General features: G+C 42.9%; 1 protein-coding gene across 3 annotated transcripts; it reads right to left on the reverse strand.

Annotated features, from left to right (window-relative positions):
• Positions 1–856: 856 nt before the first annotated feature.
• LOC310868301 (carboxypeptidase B-like) lies at positions 857–19901 on the reverse strand (the record flags this gene model as incomplete). 3 transcript variants are annotated; one of them, XM_083778670.1, is made up of 11 exons in its annotated part: positions 857–1221; positions 1677–1761; positions 3741–3943; positions 4359–4449; positions 4977–5087; positions 5193–5297; positions 5637–5738; positions 5828–5927; positions 6161–6285; positions 6770–6845; positions 19683–19901. In XM_083778670.1, 11 exons carry the CDS (start codon positions 19781–19783, stop codon positions 1037–1039), a joined length of 1284 nt encoding a protein of 427 aa, XP_083634796.1. In that variant the 3' UTR covers positions 857–1036. The 3 variants fall into 3 exon arrangements, with proteins under 3 accessions (XP_083634796.1, XP_083634798.1, XP_083634797.1); XM_083778672.1 differs by lacking the exon at positions 19683–19901 and adding an exon at positions 8259–8323; XM_083778671.1 differs by lacking the exons at positions 857–1221; positions 1677–1761; positions 3741–3943; ... (5 more) ...; positions 6161–6285; positions 6770–6845 and adding an exon at positions 9581–12234 and having other exon boundaries at positions 19683–19801.
• Between the last annotated feature and the right edge of the window lie 1444 nt (positions 19902–21345).

Here is a 21345-nt window from a genome sequence, read left to right on the forward strand (position 1 = left end):
AATAGATTATTTATTTATTTGTTTATGTATTGTCTGGGCAGACTTGAGGGCCATTCTCAACATGAGCCCTTTGCATGACAATTTCACTTAATACCGAATCACATAAATGCATTATCTGTCCCTTGTGCTTTTAAGATTTGGCCGGGTCAGTGCTGCAATAGATTAAATTATTCTGATCTTTGGCCATTTATATTCTCTCTTGTCAGACACATGGTTGGCAGAGCACAGACGCTGCCATGGAGTCAATACTGTATGGTTGTCACGTGCTGCACAGCTAGACCAGTACCCTTTGGAGTCCCCCCACAAGCACCACTGGAACAGTGCCAGTTCACAGGAGGGATCTCCCAGCCTCAGAGGCCTATACGGGTCCATTTTTACACTCTTAGAACACTCAGGATTTTACTGTTTAGGCTAGTACAAAGTGTCTGTGGGTCTTTTTGTTTCTTGTTCTCATTCATGGTCCAAAAGGATTGCATAACGTAGGTGTTAAGGAAAAAGTGCTCAGCCCATAGTCCTGAATGTTTGGTTCCGAGGATTACTTCTGAGCCTTGTTTTGTTTTTATTCTAGGTCTAGACATGGAGGCGGTTCTTAAGCTATTGAACATGGCTTAGTAATCTTTCAAATACGTTTTTTTTTTTTACAGCAAAAGGACAAAAGTTTAGTCCAGCACAAATTCCATTGTTCTCTCTCTCTCTCTCTCTCTCTCTCTCTCTCTCACACACACCCACACACAACACACACACACACACACACACACACACACACACACACACACACACACACACACACACACACACACACACACACACACACACACACACACAAATCGATTCAGCGAGTAGTGGGGATGGATCATTGATTTTATTTGCACTCATCCTGACATTCTGTCAAGCACAGTGAGAAAACATGGCGGGTGGTGCCCCGTATCCATGGATACCGGCTGAGGGCGGCTGAGAGGTTGGAGGGGTGAAGGGGGATTGGGGGTTGGGTATAGTTGGCATTGCAGGGGTCTCTTCTTGGCAGCGGCCCCCTCCTCTAGAGGGTCTTCTGCACGTAGGCGGCAATGTACTTGACGGCCAGCATGGTCTCCTCACACGTGGGCTTGATCTGAGACTCGGGCAGCAGGAAGCCATAGCGTCCGGTGTCGCGCAGCTCAAAGGTGTAGGAGTATTTCACTCCCAGGTCATAGGCCCAGTCGTCTGAACCTCCAGCGGCTGGGTCTGAGGGGGAGGAGAGAGAAGGAGAGAGAGGTGGGAGAAAGAGAAGGAGAGAGTGAGAAAGAGAGAGAGAGAGAAAGAGAGAGGGAGAAAGAAGGAGAGAGAGGGGGAGTGATAGAGGGGGAGAGAGACAGAGAGAGAGAAAAGGAGAGAGAGGGGGTGATATAGAGGGAGAGAGAGAGACAGTTTGCTTTGAAACAAATTCTAGATTTAACAGAATTATGTAGCGTTGAATGAAGACAGCATAGATGCTAGATACGAAAATCTTTTTACCTAAATGGAGGTGTAATGGGCAGTTTTTACACTCTTGTGGGTTGTGAAAATGTGTGGTGGACTGGTCATCACATAAAAAGGGCCCTAGCATATCAAGCATCTTGTCAACGCCCTCCTACCGTACAGTACAGTATGTCCCTTCTCTACCATGGAAAATAATTTGGCTGCAACATTGTAGTACTTACAGATGGTAGCAGCACCAGGTCCACTAGTGTACTTGGTACCGTACAGGCTGCGCAGCTCTTTAGAAGCCTCCACAGCAACCTTCATCTATAATGCAGAGATATAACACACAGACAAATTAAAGTGTATACATGGAAAACAGTCGTACAAACACCCTGTGCCCTGTACAGGGTGTACTGTACCTACCCTACTCTATTGTAAGCTGAGTGTACTATATGAAACAAGAGTATAAAGTATGTGTTTAATAGAAATCTTGAAAGTGCATGTATGGTATTGGGATTGCAACATGCAGCATCCAAGATGCAAGATCAAGTACATTTTGAGGATGTAGAGATGAGATAGGATGGACTCCCGGAGCTCTTTTGTTCTATAAAACATACAAGGGAGGTAGGGGGAGTTAGAAGTGAGTAATGGAGAGACAGGAATGTGTGATCCACTGCAGTCAGCTGGAGACAAGGGTGTGAGTGTTAAGCACAGCGCTCGGACGCCCCAGCGAGTTGTCGATTACAGGTAAAAGAGCTTCCTTTGAGAAGGAGCCACATGAGCCATGAGGCGATCAGGGACTTGATGATTTGCAGCAGCTAAATATGGATTTGGATAAGTGTGATAATAATGGTTGTGGTGGGTTGGGTCTCACTCTTGCAAACTGGAAAATAATTAGGGAATTAATTAGGGACAAAGGGACACCTGTGACGTGTGTGCTCCACACCGAATATATTTATAATCTATGGATTATGGCATTTATGAAATGTACTTGTATGTATGAGAAATATATCCACTGATATTGACTGCTAGAACTTGCAAACACACATTTTTATAGACTGTGACGGTTACAAATAATGTCCAGTACAGTACCCTATAGTTTTTCTTTATATTCTTTCTTTTTCTTTATACCATACATACAATTATACTTGTTTCTCTAATCTGCTGTGTGTATCATAATTTTCTTCTGTGTGAGAGCAATGCACCAAGTCAAATTCATAATAGGCCTATGAGAACATAATATTGATTAGAAAATACGGTAGACCTATATGATGATTCTGATTATTAAATGAACACAAAAGTAATATAATGTATTGCTTGGCACAGAAAGTGCTATTGCCATGTGGCCTCACTACTAAATATATTAAAATGTTAAATTAACTTCCCCAACACTGTGGTCTATCCATGTTTTGGGAGATATAGGGCTCCATTTTCGTCACCGTTAAACCCCTTACTTCTTTGCCTTTTTTTTACTATTTTGCAAGACATTTTTGAATAGTTGAAATGGCCAGTCTACAAGCTCACAATGAGTCAATGTAGATTGGCTAGTTGAACTATTCAAAAATGTTTTTCAAAATAGTAAAAAGAAAAGGCAAAGAAGTTTAGGGATAAGGGGTTTAGCGGTGACGAAAATGGAGCCCATATTATCTAATATACAGTGAATACAATATGAATATCGTGGCACCATTATCTAAGCTCAGTGGTTAAGAGTATCCAACTTGCCCTGAGATTGGAAGGAAGGGTTAGATTCGCTGGCCGGTTCATACCAAAGACTCTAAAATGGGACCCACGGCACTCAGCATCAAGGGTTGAATTGGGGGTAAGTCCCTGGGTCATACTAGTGTCATGTCCAGGGGTACTTGTACATCAAGCTGACTCACGCTACAGAAACAGGAGCTAGGCTCCTGCCCCTATGGGCCTCATGGCTCGGCTGTCTCGGCATGAGCTACTGTCAAGCACAATTCCTCTGAAAAATAACATATCTTTTGTTGATATATGTTTAAAACATGTACTGTGTCCTTGTATGCACAGTACACTTTGTATGCATAATTAGGTGATTCAAAAGCTATTATTTTGAAAATAAAGCTAAACTAAAAACACAAAATAAAACATAGCAGGTTTAATATGTGACACAGTAAATAAACACATCTCTGCACTGTACACAAGTATACCGCATTTTTCCAAATAGTAGCCCGGGCGTTTATTCCGCAAAGTCAGCTATTTGAGTAAGGGCTACTATTTGGAAATATACGGTCGGTAACCATGTATAACAACTACTGTATAATAAGTGACGTTGGACTGACCAGCTCACTGTGGTCTGCTGCCAGGTCGAAGGTGTAGGAGTAAGGGAACAGCAGCAGCTGGGAGTAGGAGTGGATGGTGACGTAGGCCTTGATGATGGACTTGTTCCTACGGATGAAGTCGGCAACATTCTTGACCTCGATCTCAGACTCGGGCTTGTAGCCACAGAAGGTATCGCTGCAGGGGTTGCTGGAGGCTCCAGTAGCTGCAATGAAATGAAATCACATGGAGGAGAGAGTTGTAAAAGTCTTTTAGGGAAGCAGACGGAACAAATTATCGCAATGGATTTCATCCCGGTCTTCAAAATGTGTGAAACAATGAAAGCTTTGATAGGGGTGAGACACCAGTTTTCTTGCGTTCAAAATGCCTCAAGATGTAGCACTCTGTCTATGGCAGTGGTTCTCAACCCTTTCAGACTGTGACCCCCCACCCTGACAAGCACAGATAAAAATTGTGACAATAGCCAATCTACAAGCTCTTGCAACGAGCTTGTAGATCAGCAATTTTCACAAACATTGTGAAAATAGCTGATCTACAAGCTCGTTGTGAGCCCTGGGGGTACCGAGTAGCCTAATACCAACCCACAGTTTGAGAACCACTGATATATGTGATATACGTACTGCACCAGCCAGCGTTAAAGTTCCTGTTGGGGTCGGCACCGATGCAGCTGGATCCAGACTTCCTGGAACGAGTCTTCCTCCACATTCTGTTCTACATTTCCCAAAAACAAACCAGAATATACACTGAAATGCAAATAAACTAACAAATGAATGATGGTATAATATTATTACCCTGACAATATACAGCCTGGCTTCCATTAGGTTACAGAACCTAATGGAAGCATTACTACAATCGCACAGCACCACTTTCGGTCAGTTATCTTTTTCAGTAAAAGGGAATACACTTGAAATAAAATGGTTGAAAGAAACCAAACCAAAGCTGCGAACATTAATATGTTATGCACATTTTAAAACGTTAACATCATTGCTTTCATGACTGTAATTTAGGAATGCTTTTGCACTTGTTGTTTAGATGTGCATGTGCTTATTGTAATTGGATTATTTTTTAACAAGGTAGATATTGTATAGAAAGGTCTAAGCAGGCTCCAAATTAGCCTCGGCAAAAAAACCCACATACAATGCAACAGTTTCATGTTTTTATAGTTTGATTAAAAAAAGGATTTGCCCCTGGCCTGTCAAATAAACATAAAGAAATTATAAAAATAAAGTCTGTCATACGCTCTTGTGGGTATAGTCATAGCCATCAATGTTGAAGACAGGAAGGACGAAGACATCCATCTGGTCCAGCAGGCTGGTCATCTGAGCATCGCTACCATAGGTGGACAGAGCCTGAGGAGGTATAGGGAGAAAGTCAAGTGAGTTTGGCATGGAAAACTCTGCCTACTGGCGGTGGTTAAGCCCATATGGTTGTCTTCCTTAGTTCCTTATCCTTACCTCCTTCACGAACCACTGACAGAAAGCAGTAGAGATCCATTCTCTGGCATGGATACCACAGTCCAGGAAGATAGCGGGCTTGGTGGCACCAGACTGCTTGCCGAGCTGAGGGTGTCAAAGTGAAGGCATTAGAAGGGCCGCTATGGTCTAATAGTTTTGTTGAGGCTAATTTATACCCCTCCTATAAACAGCTACAGTATAGTGTATTCTGTCTTAACGCAAACATTAAATGCCATTGACAATGAATGTAGAATATACGTCATATGTGTCTGAGCAAATCGGCTGTCGGTATGTCGGAGGAAACCCTTGGCCAATAAGGAACCACCATTCTTGGTGACGTAACTAAGGTATGTTTCAAGTTTGGTATAAGGTCAATAATTGATTAGAGCGCCCCTCACTTCACACGGGTCTGATTTTATTGTTTTATTTAACATTTTTTAATACCTTGAGGACGGTCATGGGGCGTCCCTCGTAGCTGTTTCCAATTGTCTGCTTGCTGATCAGGTCGTCGTTGGAAGAGGAGATGGAGGCGATCCAGCTCTGGATCTGAAATCAAAAGAGTCAAAGAAACATCAGATCATTGTGAGATCAGAGAGTGAGATCAGAGAGAAAGAGACAAGAGAAATAGACAATACCTTGTCCAAGTTGTTGTACTTGGTGTAGCTGTGATATCTAGCGGAGGGCCTGTTGTCCACCTGGCCGTCAACAGCATCCTGCAGATCCTCAATCAGGACCCTGAAGAACAGAGTCAACATACCGGTACATTAGTCAACTTCTATATATATATATAACATCTAAACATACTGTAAGTAGATAGCCTATATACTATCATACTCAACTGTATGTAGCCTGAGAGAGTATAGGCCAGGCCTACACATTACAAGCACACTATTGGTTAGTGCAAGCATACTTTTTCCTTGTGAAAGAGGAAATGAGAAACAGATGTGTGCTGTACACATGTGACATACGCATGCTCCATGCCACTCTGCTGCAGCATAGTGGACACCATGTCAGCGTGGATGGAATCCACATGGATGTCCACATCGATGTCGATGGTCACCAGCTCGGGACTCTCGGGCCTCCAGAAGTCAACCTGCAGATGGCGCCAGAGACAAACACTTCAGTACTGCAACGTTGGTTTTCTATCAGTAAACAATATGAATGAGTTTCTCAATCACTCAATTGGCAAGATGAGGATTCTGATGTCATTCTTATTGTCTGATTATTTTTGGGATGTCTCATTGATTAAAATGCATAAAGTCAGTCATGTTTTTTATATATAAGATAAAGAAGCTAAAGTGAAGATAAAACTGAATTGAAATTCTGCACAACCTACACACTGTGTTAACTGGAATAGCCTGATGCAAGTTCAATTTGGCTAGTATCACCTTTAACAAACCAATTTAACCCCTGTAGTGCTGTAGTGAGAATAGCTGCTGCAGTGTGCTGTGCAGTGAGAATAGCACAGCGTGTGTGTGTGTGTGTGTGTGTGTGTGTGTGTGTGCATGTGCGTGCGTGCGTGCGTGCATGTTTGTGTGTGTGTGTGTGTGTGTGTGTGTGTGTGTGTGAACCTGTACCTCCATGCTGTTACTCAGCTCCTTAATGAGGGTCACATGTTCGTCAAGCACAGGCTTCAGACGGAAGACTTTCTCTCTATTAGCCAATTAAGAACACAAAATCATACATATTTGGCAATCAACAAAATAACATATACCCTGGGATTTAACTGTTTTCTGCTCTGCCTCTTTCCTCTCAATATAGCTTTTAGTCGAGATTCTCACTTTTTATTGGGTAACATCATGAAACATGAGACACTGTGCACATTCTGGGTTCGATTTTCAGTCTGGTATGAAATGTTGGACAACTGGGCAATTTATGACGATAGTTTGAGACACAGCCAACAGGTATACTTACTTAGCCATTAAACCCTAAACTGGATCTGAGTTGGCCCTGTACTTGGACCGCTTTTTTCACGGCATACACCAAATCTCTTCACTAAAAAGCAAAAATGGCTGCTCTACAAGCTCATAGATCTGCTAATGTTCCCACCATAGGTTCCCACTTCCCACTAGGAGATGGATGCTGGGTTTTAAGTATCCTCATGTTCCATGCATGCCATAAATCTCAAAGATTTAGCTACAATAGCCAAGCCTCGTTTGTACTGGATGATTACAAAACGGTAAGAAAAGAACACAAACTACCTTGAGGTTTGTACAAACAGGTTTGTGAACAGTACATTGATTCAATATGTGACAAATGGAGATAGCATGTAACAGGACAGGAATTCCATGGCCATCGTGCTCCCATGGTTTGGTATGTTTGTGAGATAAACAGCTGTTTTTATTTATTTAATTCAAACCACATATTAAAAATAAAATCATAAGTTCAATTCATTGTTTTATTTGATGGCCTGGGCAGCCATAGACATTTGTACCCTAAAAACGGGCAAGATCAAAGGTCTTGCACCTAAATTGATTCAATTTAATTTCATCTTTACTCTATTCAAGTGTGTGCAACATTGAAAAATACCTCAGAAAGGCCCCTGAGTAAGGGGCCTAATCATGTGAATGTGCTTTTAGGGACAAAATGTTCACATACGTGAAATCTTTTCCCTATGGTGCATTATTTATCATACATCTGATGAACAATTTGCTTCTCCTGTTTTTCCTTTTTTCGTGTATGGGTGCTATAGCCATCAAGCCAGTACCATTAACCCATTCAAACAAGTGATTTTAGCGTTGACTATTCAAAAATAGCGGATCTACAAGCTCACGGCATGTCACTTCATGCCCGCTGTGAGCTTCTAGGATCTGCTTCTTTTTTCTTTTCTTTTTTTTTACTTGAATGTGTGAGAACAGCTGATTTAGAAGGAATTTGTAGAATCGACCTCAGCTCTTAATGGGATAACTTATACACTGGCTACTGCACCGGAAATTTCACATAAAGGAAATTACCGGGCATTGTTGTGTGATTCATTTTTAACATAAAGTAATGCATAATCACCATCTGAAAACACAAAATCATTAACTTTTTGCTTCATAAAAAAGAATAAGATTCAAACTTTACCCCTCGAAGCGGGTGAGGTCAGCCAGGGCAAATGCCACCAATCCGAAAAGCAGAAGGACCTTCATTATTGCCAGTGTGAGACAGAGCTGACCGCAGGGCAGTACTTATACCCTGTGACCCTCAGTGTGTCCACCAATCCCAATCAGCGATGTAGCAATCCTGCCATGTTTCCCTCTAGCACAACCTGTACTGATGGCCACGCACCTGTTTCGTTTTTCTTTTCTTTTTTCCTGGCGTTACGTGGAATTAGAGTCCTTCCATGCTGCATGCTCTCAATAATTAACAGATGCAAAATGTACCATTTTGCCAGGTCAAGGTGAGCCAAGGTCACTGTGAGATTATTGAAACATTTCGCAAAAACTCTTGCATGCTCTATAATTTAGGATTCTGCCACAATTTCATGGGTAATGAGCAGTGGTGGAAAAAGTACTTAAATTCCTTACTTAAAATGTACGTAAAAGTCTGGAATTAAACATTTACTTGAGTATAGTACAAAGTACAAAAGTATTGGTATCAAAATGTTCTTATGAGTACTAAAAGTAGCAAGTACTCATTAGGCAGAATGTCCTATTTCAAGTTTTCAAAAGGATAACAATCATTTGAAAAAAGCAGATCTACAAGCTCACAATGCATTGCGACACATTGTGAGCTTGTAGGTATTTCCAAATGGACGAAATGAATATAGGGCTGAATGTATGTTTTGTAATAATAATCAAAATCTACAAAGTAACTATAGTAATTAAAGTTTTCAAAAATTGTAGTAAAAGTACAATGTTTGCCTCCGAGATGTAGTAGAGTGGAAGTAAAAGTATATATGTCGGGAAGAAACCACCCAACTCCAAAATATTTTTCAGGAAATGAAAAATATACATATTTCAGGAAATGAAGAAACCGTATATTTTGAAAACAAAGCGATACTGCCTCATCAAAGTTGGTGTTAATTGTAACTTTATATATTGACAATTACTTGCATGAGAGAGGTGGTGGAGTTAGCTGCTTTAGCAGACAGTTTGAGGGTCTAATGGAGTTAAGAGGTTTTGTCCAAAGCGTTTTTACTACTTTCCATTGATTCAATATTTTCAAAACAACATACGGAGAAAGAAATAATCAAAAACCTAAAAAGAATGAATTTGGTTTCCTCCCGACGGCAACAATTATGGAATAAAGCAATATGGAAATACTCCATAAAATGTAAAGTACCTCAAATTCAAAATGGCGCATAAGTACAGTACTTAGTTTCATGTGCCTATAGTTACACCAGTGGTAAAGAGCATTACTTACTACAAACTAAAAAAGAAAATGGCCTAAACCAGACCAGTGTTGTTTTTGGTTTTATTCATATCATTCTCATAAATTCACAAACTATACACTTACAGAATAGAAAAAGAAAAACGATATCCACTTAATTCAACATCATCATGTTTAAATACCACAAAGAACAACTATCACAGTTATGGGCAAGTATCACACTGCCTGGAGTTTCTGTGTCATTTCATTATTTATTCATACATATTTCTCCCACATTTTTTGCAACATCTCAGATTACTGCATATCTGTCTCATTATAATACACGTACTATATACATATAGCCACAATGAGCACATCATTTGACAATATCATATAGCATACAGACACCATCTATTTTAGTGCTATGGGACAACTGCTGACAAATACTTTACACCAAGCATTTGCTAGACATTGTCCAGTCATTGTTCCACAATATCTGGACAATTATCAGTTATTGATTACTGATGGAGCACAAGTTGGCATACGTGTATGTACAGTAGCTACATTTATGATTTTCTTGAGTTTAAACTTTTGTATCTTTGTTGAACTTCTGAAAGGAACTTGTAGTCATGCAATCTTCACCACCAGGGGCAGAGTATATCACCACACAGTCGTCATAAAGAAGTAGCATGAAAAGCTTCATTTACACTTTATCGTATGACGGTGTTGTGTGCTAAAAAAATAGCCTGTAGATCTGCTATCTTTGGAACACGATACCGGCATAACTCAACAGTGTCATGTTTCTGGTATACAACACCGGAGTCATGAATCGATCAACATGGCAGTCCATACGTCGATCTTTTCTTAAAGATGGAGTGCCACAATTAGACACCCTGGAGTCGTTTTTATGTGCAATGGTGTATTAACTTTGTATTTAGGGTTTCTTCCTGGAGGCTGAACCCTTGACAGTCAAACCAATGAAATAAACAGTAATATAGTGACATCACACTATCAACTATACAGCTGTGGGTGCGGCTTCAGTTCAGATGGATCACCACCCATCAGGCAAACCAGGCATACAGTACTTAATGAACTGGTGGGCGTGTCCACATAAAAGTATGATTTTAACAAATACTGTACACTTTTTGTAAAAAGGTCTTCCTCCTTATATTATAATAATACCTGATGATCATGTTTTAGGGTGGAAAAAATCGTGGCACTCCATCTTTAACGGTGTAGTTGATTACTGAGCACAACAATGACTGTTTTGACGACAGTACTGTACATGTTCCTTTGAGGCTTGGAGTGTGAAAGCATCATGTGTGCGGTGTGAGGTGTACTCATCAGCTGCTGAATAACAGTGTTGTGCAAGGTGCTGAATGTCTCTCAGACTAACTCGTAGCAGGATGTTAAATACAACATTCAACTAGATCGACAGCCATGACTGCATGGTTCAGTGCTTGTTAATACAGTTGGGGTTCAAAAAATCTCCAACCCAAGCCCCGACAAAATAAAAGAGCGACGGAGAAACTGAGCTTTCACCGTCCAAACCTCTCTCATTTAACAGAGGCCTTGTTTTTGTTTGTGAGGCCAAGCGTCTCAGAGGCGTGGTAGGAGAGCGAACTCATCTTGGTGCTGATGCTGGGGTGAGGCACCATCGCTCCTCCCGGGGCGCAGCGCAGAAGGCGCAGCAGGTTCTTGCGGAAGTTGTGTCCCACGAAGCCATAGAGGATGGGGTTGACGCAGCTGTTGAACCAGGCGATGCAGATGGTGAAGGGCATGGCGGTGTCTATGACCTCCAGGATGGGGCAGTCCCTGAGCACGCCCATCTGGTGCAGCACCGACATGAAGTGGAAGACCTGGTGGGGCCCCCAGCACAGGAAGAAGGCCAGCACGGCCGCCGCCAGCATGCGCAGCACCTCGTCCTCCCGCGAGCGGGCGCTCTTCTTGATGTGCCGCGCCACCGTCAGGGTCCGTCCGATTAGGCAGTAGCAGGTGATAATGATGAGGAAGGGAATCAGGAAGCCCAGCAGGCTCTTCATCAGGTTGATGGCCAGCAGGATGTCCTTCAGCCGCATGGTGCTGTTGCCCGCGCTGTGCAGGATGGCGCACACCGTGGTGGAGTTGGCGATCTTGTGCACGTCCCGCGTCAGCGCCGTGGGCAAGCTGAGCAGGAAGGCGAAGATCCACACCAGCACGCAGCTGATGCGCGCGTACACCACCGTGCGGGAGCGGCGCGAGCGCATCGGGTGCACGATGGCCAGGTAGCGGTCGATGCTGAGCGCCGTGAGGAAGAAGATGCTGGTGTAGAGATTGAAAATGACCAGCCCTGCGCTGGCCTTGCACAGGAAGCTCCCGAAAGGCCAGTCGTAGCCCGTGGCAGTGAAGATGGCCCACATGGGCAAGGTAATGAGGAAGGTGAGATCAGAAATGGCCAGATTGAGCACGAAAATGTTGGCCACAGTCTTCAGCTTCATGTAGCGGTAAATGACCGCCACCACCATGCTGTTGCCCACGATGCCAATCACAAAGTTCAGGCCATAGACCACGGGAACCATGGTGAAGATGAATTCATGGCTGCCAGACATGCCACAGTGCAGATCTATCCCGTCTGTAGCTCCGCCATCCGTTATATTCTTCATTTTCCCTTTTTAGTGCCAGGTCCTGGGACTTTAAAACCGGGGGCCCTGTCGGCAGGGTGCGTCTGTGGTGACTGATACGGGCCTTGGGCGAGGGGTCTCAGCGAGTCCTATAAAAGAAACACAGCAAAAATGTCACAGACAGTCTAGGGGAAGAGCCATCATTACCGCAGGCACGGCCCATAAACGCTAATCCAGACGAGCGCCCATGAAAGTGCTCACCCTACACTAGCTCATTAAAGACCTGCACATTAAAACCTGTCCTGACGCTTTATGTTATTTCTGTAAAATAAGAGGCTATCAAAAACAGATGTATGTTATTCAATATTCCAAAAAATGCCCTTTGAAACATAGTTACACACCGACGGCCCAGATTCCGTCTCTTCCTTTAAAAACGTCACGTTGCTAATGAATAGCAACAGTAAAACTGTACAGTGTTTATCAAATACACTGTGTCCATCTGGGCGGACTGTCAGCTCCCGGAAAGAGAACATTTATGCTGTGTGTTATGACCTGTGTTAATGAAGACTGCATGCCAAAGTGCGTGCGTGGATAACAACGCCATTAAGCGCTGAGGTACTGGGGGGGAAGAGGGGGAAGAGGGGGGGGCTCCAGTCACTGTAAAAGACATGTCACGTTTCAAGCCCTCGGTGAGCTGAGATACCCAGCATGGGAACTTCTAATCAGCGCACACCTAAACAAACAGGACAGCGGGGATTCGGCGCATGTGGAAACTTCACTCTGTGAGAAAATCAAACCTGTATGCTGCAGACATTTTTGCCTCGGGGCTAGGGTTTTGCTTCATTTGTAAGAGCCGAATGTGAAATGGGAAGGGAAAGCATAGTCTCTCCCTGTGCTTGAGAGTCTTAATAGAATAGCTTAATGTACGTCATTAGCCAGTGCTGATATAGTAGCCTAATATTAAAATGGGCCCGAGGAATGCTATTACTACTACACAACAGACTTTTACTGTACTAATTATTTTAAATGACTTGAATGAGGTTACAGTAGATATATAAAAAAAACTAATAATGGGGGAAATGGCAGTGAAAAATAATATTGCTAAAACAACACTAATTTGAAACAAAGATGTTATGAACAGTTGAATGTGAAGTGTATTATGCTTTTCCATACAGGCTTAATCATTACCCTACATTGGTGATGGGAATAGGATGCGTCGGCCACAAGATGGCATTCTAGCTTAAAACATTCCCCCTACCAAGCTCATTTCCAAAGCAGAAATGATGATATCGCATAGACACACAGACAGTGATATCAGTATAAAAATGTGTTCTTGTTGCGGTGGCGCGTTGTGTGCAACAGAAACCCCGAAAACCACCCTACTTTAAATGTTTTATCCACATTTTGAACGCTCTCTGCTTGGGATTCAGTTCAGTTTGTTTTTATTTTCGGATATTGGACACAACGTTGATTGCCAATAATGCTTTACATGCTGCTACTGCAGCATTGTCCAAGTGTCAGATAAAGGGACAGGATAGGGAGAAGCACTAAACTTGTTGGGACCTACCCCTGGAGTCTTACATTTCCTTTTGATGCGCGCGCGCGCGCACACACACACACACACACACACACACACACACACACGCACGCACGCACGCACGCACGCACGCACGCACGCACGCACGCACGCACGCACGCAGGCAGGCAGGCAGGCAGGCAGGCAGGCAGGCGCGCACACACACACACACACACACACACACACACACACACACACACACACACACACACACACACACACACCCCTAACCCTACATACACCCACACAACTACTGTACCCATATTCATACATGTGTGTCTACATTTATGGGTAGGTGTGTACAGTATACTATATGTAAGTAAATGTAGCCTATGTCTCATGTATGTATGTAAACAGATGTGCCACTGAGAGCTACTTTATCTTCCAGTCAGACATTTTTTACCGCTTCAGGTGGATGCATTCTTCAAAAAGAGAAAAGAGGAAAAAATTGCATTACTGACATTCATATCAATTGCAGATGTGGGGAATGTCCAGCATGGAAGATGTCTGCATGCCAAGACCAACAGGATAATGAAATATCTCTTTCCCCCACAGACCTGGTGTAGTAGACTCAAGCACCAACACAGATGTCATAGCTAGAGATTTAGACATGTTTTCTTTCATTAATGAGTATAGCAGTGGGTGGCTGTAAATTTTAAAGATCCGACGGTTTGCGAGTGACTAAACACGTATTGCTTTTCCATTTCAGGGATTTTTTTTAATCGCAAAATTCCTCCTCCTCCTGCAGGCCGGGCATGGCAATATCGAAGAAATCCGACACCACACATACCATACGTACGGCCATTATTAGAAGGGGTGGCATTTTAACCCACGTGGTATTTTTCCACGGGGGAGATGCACAAAGTCAGATGTAAGGGGAGGGGAGGGGGGTGAAATCCAAACAAGGCTGATCATATGGGCTTAGAGTTATTGCTGCCTATATAGCAAGCTATCCTATGTAAGTGAGCCCCATAATAAAGGTCAGGTAGCACTGACAGAAGGTAACTAGGAGGCAGGTGATTTACAAGGGCCGCCGTGACCAGTGTGCAGAGGCTGTATAAGCAGGGATGGCACATTACAGTACAGTACACTTCACAGGATCCGTGAAAATGTACGTCCCATTCACTTGAGCAAAGACAAAGGGAATGCTCGATGACAAATTCGATGACTGAGAGGTATATAAGGGACATTTTTGAGCGGTGCCTAACCGTTTGTATGTCTGCTGTCTGTCTGTTTGGAGTACGGTATTCTCGGGGCGAACATTCAGTGAAAATAGCCAATAAGCTCTTTGTGAGCCGGTAGATCGGCAAATGAATTGGCGTCGAGGAAAACACTAGACTAGGCACAAACAGTGCTTGCTTGGGAACCCGTTGACTAGAGGATCTAGTACAGAGCCCTGGGAGACCCCGGTCAACTTAAGTGGTTGAATGTCAAATTCCAGAAGGTTTGCCTCCAGTCCCTTCGTTCATGGGGCTCATGGGAATTATTTATTTAAAGCTAAACACGAAGCAGTTGAACATTTGTCTCTATGTTTGTGAGGGGATTTGATGTGATCGTGGGTTAATAGCATGGTTCCCATCGACAGAGCTATCCGAGGCTTCCCTTGGCCTTGAACACCAGGCCACTCTCTGACTTGAGCATCGCCATCTGCTTTACACAGCAGCACTTACTAAAATATCTTCTTGATGGAGTTAATGATTTATATTCCTCCATTATGAGGTCTGTTGTCACACACACACAGCACTATCCCTGACTATGCACACTATTAAACAATGATCACCATATCATTTTGGTGTGTTTTTCTCCCGTACAGTAAGCAACAAACAGGAATAGCTGAATGGACCGTGTTCACAGAAGGGATACAGGATGGGTTGGCACTAGGGACATCTGGGGCACATATAGTAACGAAGAGTCTATTTGATTTAGTCGTACAGTCATCTAAATCAAACGTACAACTTTTACTTTTATTAGCTGCTGACCCTGCTGTGATAGGTCTGTGAAACAGGTCGACTGGTACATTTTTCCATTTATAACTCAGAATCTTTGTTGTATGCCGATTAGGTGTGGCTGGCCCGGGCCAGCCTAGCAGTACCTATGCTCCTAATGCAGCCTGCGCAGCTTCATGTCCCGATCCTGACGAACTTTGCTGTATGTCACTCTCCTATCTCTCTCCCCTCGTTTCCTGTCTGTCTCCACTGACTAATACTACTGTAAACATTACACTAATTTGGCGGCGGTGGCTCAGGGGTAGAGTGCCTGGATGGCAACTGTAAGGTTGCCAGTTCGAACCCGGGCTCCCCCAGAGTTACTGTCGAAGTGTCCTTGAGCAAGACACTGAACCCCTAATTGCTCCCGATGTGCTAGTTGGTGCCTTGCATGGTTTCCGCTGCCATCGGTGTATGAATGTGTGTGTGAATGGGTGAATGTAATGCACAATCTCTGTAAAGCACCTTGGATAAAGGCGCTATATAAATGCACCATTTACGAATTGTTTAGGTAAAGATTGTCTACCAGAAGCTGACCACTGACTTTCGGCTCACTTAAAACGACCTATACCACCTAATTATTCATTGAGGCACATGCAGTGACGTAGAGTCTGTGGGGGCCAGGGGGCCTCGGCCCCCATGAGGAATTGGACCAGGGGTCTCGGCCCCCATGAGGAATTGGACCCGATATTCGCCTCGGTTCGTCCCGTTTGTGCCTCGCCCGTTCGCGCAATTCTCGTCTTGCATTGACTTTGTATATAATCGCGCCACTCTAACCATCCAAGTCTGGCACCTTAACACCTCTTTTTTCCTCACTGTCCGGGGCGGGGGGTGGACTGCGTTGCCTGTCCACTTGTACACATGCAGATCAGGCATTGAAATGCTAATCTGGGTGCTTGTTTAATGTTTTCACCTGCCAGTGAGGTAGGTAAGGGTATGCATGCAATGTGCATACAGTACTGTACTCTGCTTAGGCTACTTGTTCACAATGAAACCACCACCAGCAAGAACACACTGGCTGGCAACAGCGATGCCAGCCTGCCGTTGAAAGACAGAAACTGCACAGGACTAGCCTGCAATCATGGCATTTAAACATGCTCTTTTGTTTATAATCTAGACACTGACACGTTTAAAAAGTGTAACAAATAAGTTTCGTCTCTGGGCACATGGGCACTTTTCAGTGTCTCACTCAAAAGTATGTTGAAACAAGTTGTTTCTAATTCTGAAAGGAACACTTTGTTTAATAGCTACTTCAGCCATACCCCCCTTAATGAGAAATGCACATGTCTCTGTGTACATTATTTATGGTCAATATCATTTACTGTAAATGTGTGTCAATGCCACAATGCCTGAATACATATACAACTTACACAGATGTGCCATTTTCAGAACTTCACACTTCCCTGAAAAGCTACATTTCCACCCCTATTCAGTCACACCTGATTAGCCTTTGTTTGAATTTAAACTATTACACGCCTGCCATCATTTCGCACCTGGCAAATGTCCCATTTGTCTATGAAATGGTGTGGATTTCACAATGATTTGTCAATGAATTGCCACAATTCTGAAATGTCACATCGTATACAGTAGATGAGGATGAGAGAGAGAGAGAGAGAGAGAATTCCCTGAGTTAAATTGAGACTGGTTAGGGGATTGGAGCTAATGGTAACCATGGACATATCTGCATATTTTTGTTTCCAAAGCTGTTCTTTCATGTGACTTGTCACAATAAAAGAGGGAAAACCTGGCTACCAACCAAGTCTCCTCCATCATTTCCTGCACTATGCTGTGTTTTATTGTGAAACATGACGCACGCACTCTCACTACGACAACACTGAACTCATCAATGGTGTTTTGTACACACTATAATTTTGTCCCTGTCGGAAACAAGGTTTTTATGAATGCCTTATTTCATTTCTTCCCTATAACTGGGGGTCGGCTCAAATTATTTTGGTGGGGTCCCCAGATGATAGCTTAATGTGCAACATTGTTTTCTCACTCGACTGTAATCAAACCAACATACAGTATAAGTGTGTACAGGCAGGGTGTTGTTTAAGACCTTATTAATACCAAATTGGCCAAATTGTCAAATAGTAGGCTACATAAGAAAGAGGCAAGCATTGTCAGAATAGCTTTTGTGAGCATGCCATGCTCACAAAAGCTTCTTTCAGTATTAAAAAGGACAATATTGAGTTTGAAGTTCCATTGGGTTTGTATGAGAAGTTAAAATTCATATACATTTTAAATTCATTAAACTTAATTGTTAAAATTCATATTAAAAATATCTAAATACCGAATCAGGCAACTTAAAAACTGTCTGGTTTGCTAAAAAAAAAAAACAAGTAGATGTTAAAATGACCCCAAACATGCTTGAAAGTGAAATATCCCTTAAACAAGAGCCTTCGACTAAATAATAACTACATTGGATCCAGTGGAACACAGGTTCTCATTTTAAATTCCTGTAAAGTAACTGTTTTCAAGGACAATACAAGTTATAGGTTCCTACCCAGCGGTGACAAGATATTCACAAAATGGAGCTATGCTTAATGACAGTACACTATCAAAACAAGCTATGACAGGGATCAGACAGGATGCCTTTTGATTTACACAGTACGGCCTTCTGTCTTCAAAACAGAGTGGAGCTCGAGGGAGGGACGCCACGCGTTCTTTATGTCAGCAACCGCTCATTGTCAAGATACACCTCCTTTAATCTCTTCCTCCTCAGCTGGCTGCGCACCCTTTCTCATCCCCTCTGATATTGCTTTGCTCTTTCGCCGTCTCTTTCATCATTATCTGTCTCTCTCGCCGCTACTGTTGAGTCTTTATACTTTTTAACCCATTGTTAAAGCCGGGAAAGCATCTACAATACAGCATGTGTCATTTTACATTTTATCGTTTCGCATCACAATCGTTTAACCACTTTAACCGTATTTTCTACTTTGGCTATTCAAAAAATAAAAGGTGCAAATCTTGTACAATAAAAAAATTCTTTACTCAAATCTTTGCTTCTGGGGGGTCCCTGGAACAAAATATTTTCAGATAGCGGTCCGCGACCTAATACATATGAATTTGCAGGGGCCTTGACATGAAAAGGTTTGAGCACCACTTATATAAAGCAACATAAAATTTTCAGAAAACTGTTTGTAGAACTGGGCCTCAGGTTGTAATGACGGGTTATCAACAATAACTGGTTCTGTCCTCCTCCCAACAGCCTCATTACATTAATTTCCCTTCAGGATTGCCTCTCTCTCCTCTTTCTTCAATAACCCGTCTTTGTGTATTATCTAATTTCTCCCCCACCTCTCTCTCTGTCCCTTTCCTAGTCCGTCCGTCCGTCCAGGGGGACTGACTGGATCCTTCATAAGTGCAGGATTATCAAAAAATGGAGCAAAATATTTATGGAAGGAAGTGGGCGCTCTGGTCTATAGGGAGGCTAGGGTCTCTGCGAGTCAACCACAGTACTATGGATAATAACATCCTTTCCCAGGAGGTTTTTCCGCATACCACACTCTGTAGGATGTTTCCCATCCCTGTACCGTCACGTACACAGCATGGATGTTCTTCTGGATGTTGTTGTTGTTGTTTAAACCACATGAATCACACCAGCATCCCTATTCTGGGCATGTCGTGAATGTGGAAATTCGGTAGTAGAGGGAAAAGGAAGTGGACCAATTATAGACCCCCATGGGGGCTTCTACGTAGCTACTGTACGCCTGCAGGACTCACACCAACAAGTTAAAATAAAACAATTAGAAACTTAAAACTAATACAAATAAACCCCCACTTTGCTTTTGTTTCATTATTAGGTTTTTTCCAAAGTAACACGAGTGAATTTCATGGAAACAAAGTAAAAATGTGCTAAATTAAATGCTATAGAACGTGAATAGTATAACGTAGAAGTATAATGTAAAACAAAACCCAAGTTAAAAAAAGAGGGATTTAGTTTCCCCCTCTTAAGTGAAAAAAGTACTAAATAAAAGCAATATTCAAAAGGAATATATAGGTTTGTAAAAAGCTCTTTGTGAGAATCTCTTACCTGTGGTGCTGAACCAGAGTGTTGCTGATGCTTTCAGAGCAGGAGGGAGAGAGAGAGAGAGAAAAAGAGAGAGGGGGAGAGAGAGGGAGAGAGACCACCATAGTGTGCCACTCACTCAGTGCTTCTGATTCAACTTAACTGGACAAGCGAGATCAGCAGGAATACGGACTGGCTGACACACAAACCTTGCTAAGTCACCCATACACACTCTCGCGTGCACACACACACACACACACGCACGTACACATACACACGTTGCACAAGACCAGCTCTGTTCCGTCTCTCTTCCTCTTCTCCTCTGTCCCCCTGCCTCCTCTTAATTCTCTCTCCTCCCTAGCCCAGTCTCACTGTCCTTCTCTCACATAATTATTCTCTGTTATGAACTTGATTCCTTTTGTCATGTTTTGTGTTTATACAGTGGTTCTGAAACGCTTTCATGTCAAGGAACCCCAAATGACCCCAATCAGAAGATACCGTAGTTTGTGCAAGCCACTCCGCATATAAGATTTATGTTGTTAATACAATGTTTCAGAAATATTCCAAGTTATTATTTTTCTATAGATTTTCTGAAAACAGCAGATGTACAAGCTCACAATTAGTCGTTTTGAGCTTGTTGAAGCTTGTACAGTATATAAGGTTTAAAGTGGTTAAACTGATTTGTTTGCTGCATTAACACATTTAGCTGGTCCCTGGACCCCACTTTGAGAACCACTGGTTTATTCCATGCATGGTACACACACTTTAGTTTGTGTATTGATTTCAGCATTTCAGTGTAATGAACCAACATTACCAGACTCAACTACAAACACACACCCACACACACACACACACACACACACACACACACACACACACACACACACACACACACACACACACACACACACACACACACACACACACACACACACACACACACACACACACACACACAGTCCCCCCATCTCTCTTTTCTGTCTCTCAGTCCATCTCTCTGCCATGTCAATCCGCTGTCTTTCTTATACAACAGTGTGAGAGGAGTGGATGGACAGTCTCTGATCATGACTGGACCTGTCCACACACTGTATTAATAGCTACCACATGCATAGCCTTGGCTTGGATCAGTGTGCATTATAGGGGCCAGGAGAGGGGATACGGGTGGGTTGGCGCTGGGTTGGGACTTGGGTTACTACTGTTCCTTATTCAGCCAGAAAGTCTGTCTGAAGTCTTCAGCTGTCACTAATTTGTTAGCTTTTTGTTGTTTTCTCTTTCTGGTAGGGATGGGCGAGATGAAATGTCTAGCGTATATACTGTAGATATCCAATGTATCGAATTGCTGTTATGGCCGATAACCAATATAAACCGATGTCAATATGATCTCATTCTGTATAAAAAAGGATCAAAACCGATATATTATTTTGATATCGATTCGATACCGATGTTGCATTTTAAGGCCAACATTGGCCGATACCGAAATGATGACCGGCCAGTATAGCAGAGTGCTACAACAACGCTCTGTCCCGCGCAGTTAACCAACCCGTTCTGCTGCTAGGGGACTTTAACTCTTGTGAACTGTCCGATCACCTGCCCACTCTACACCAATACGTGGACTGTCCGACCCGCCTGGCACGCACCCTGGACAAGTGTTATGGCAACATACCAGACGCCTACAAATCCACCTGCA

Source organism: Protomyctophum parallelum (assembly GCF_964188405.1).
Source record: "Protomyctophum parallelum genome assembly, chromosome: 12".
Taxonomy (NCBI): domain Eukaryota; kingdom Metazoa; phylum Chordata; class Actinopteri; order Myctophiformes; family Myctophidae; genus Protomyctophum; species Protomyctophum parallelum.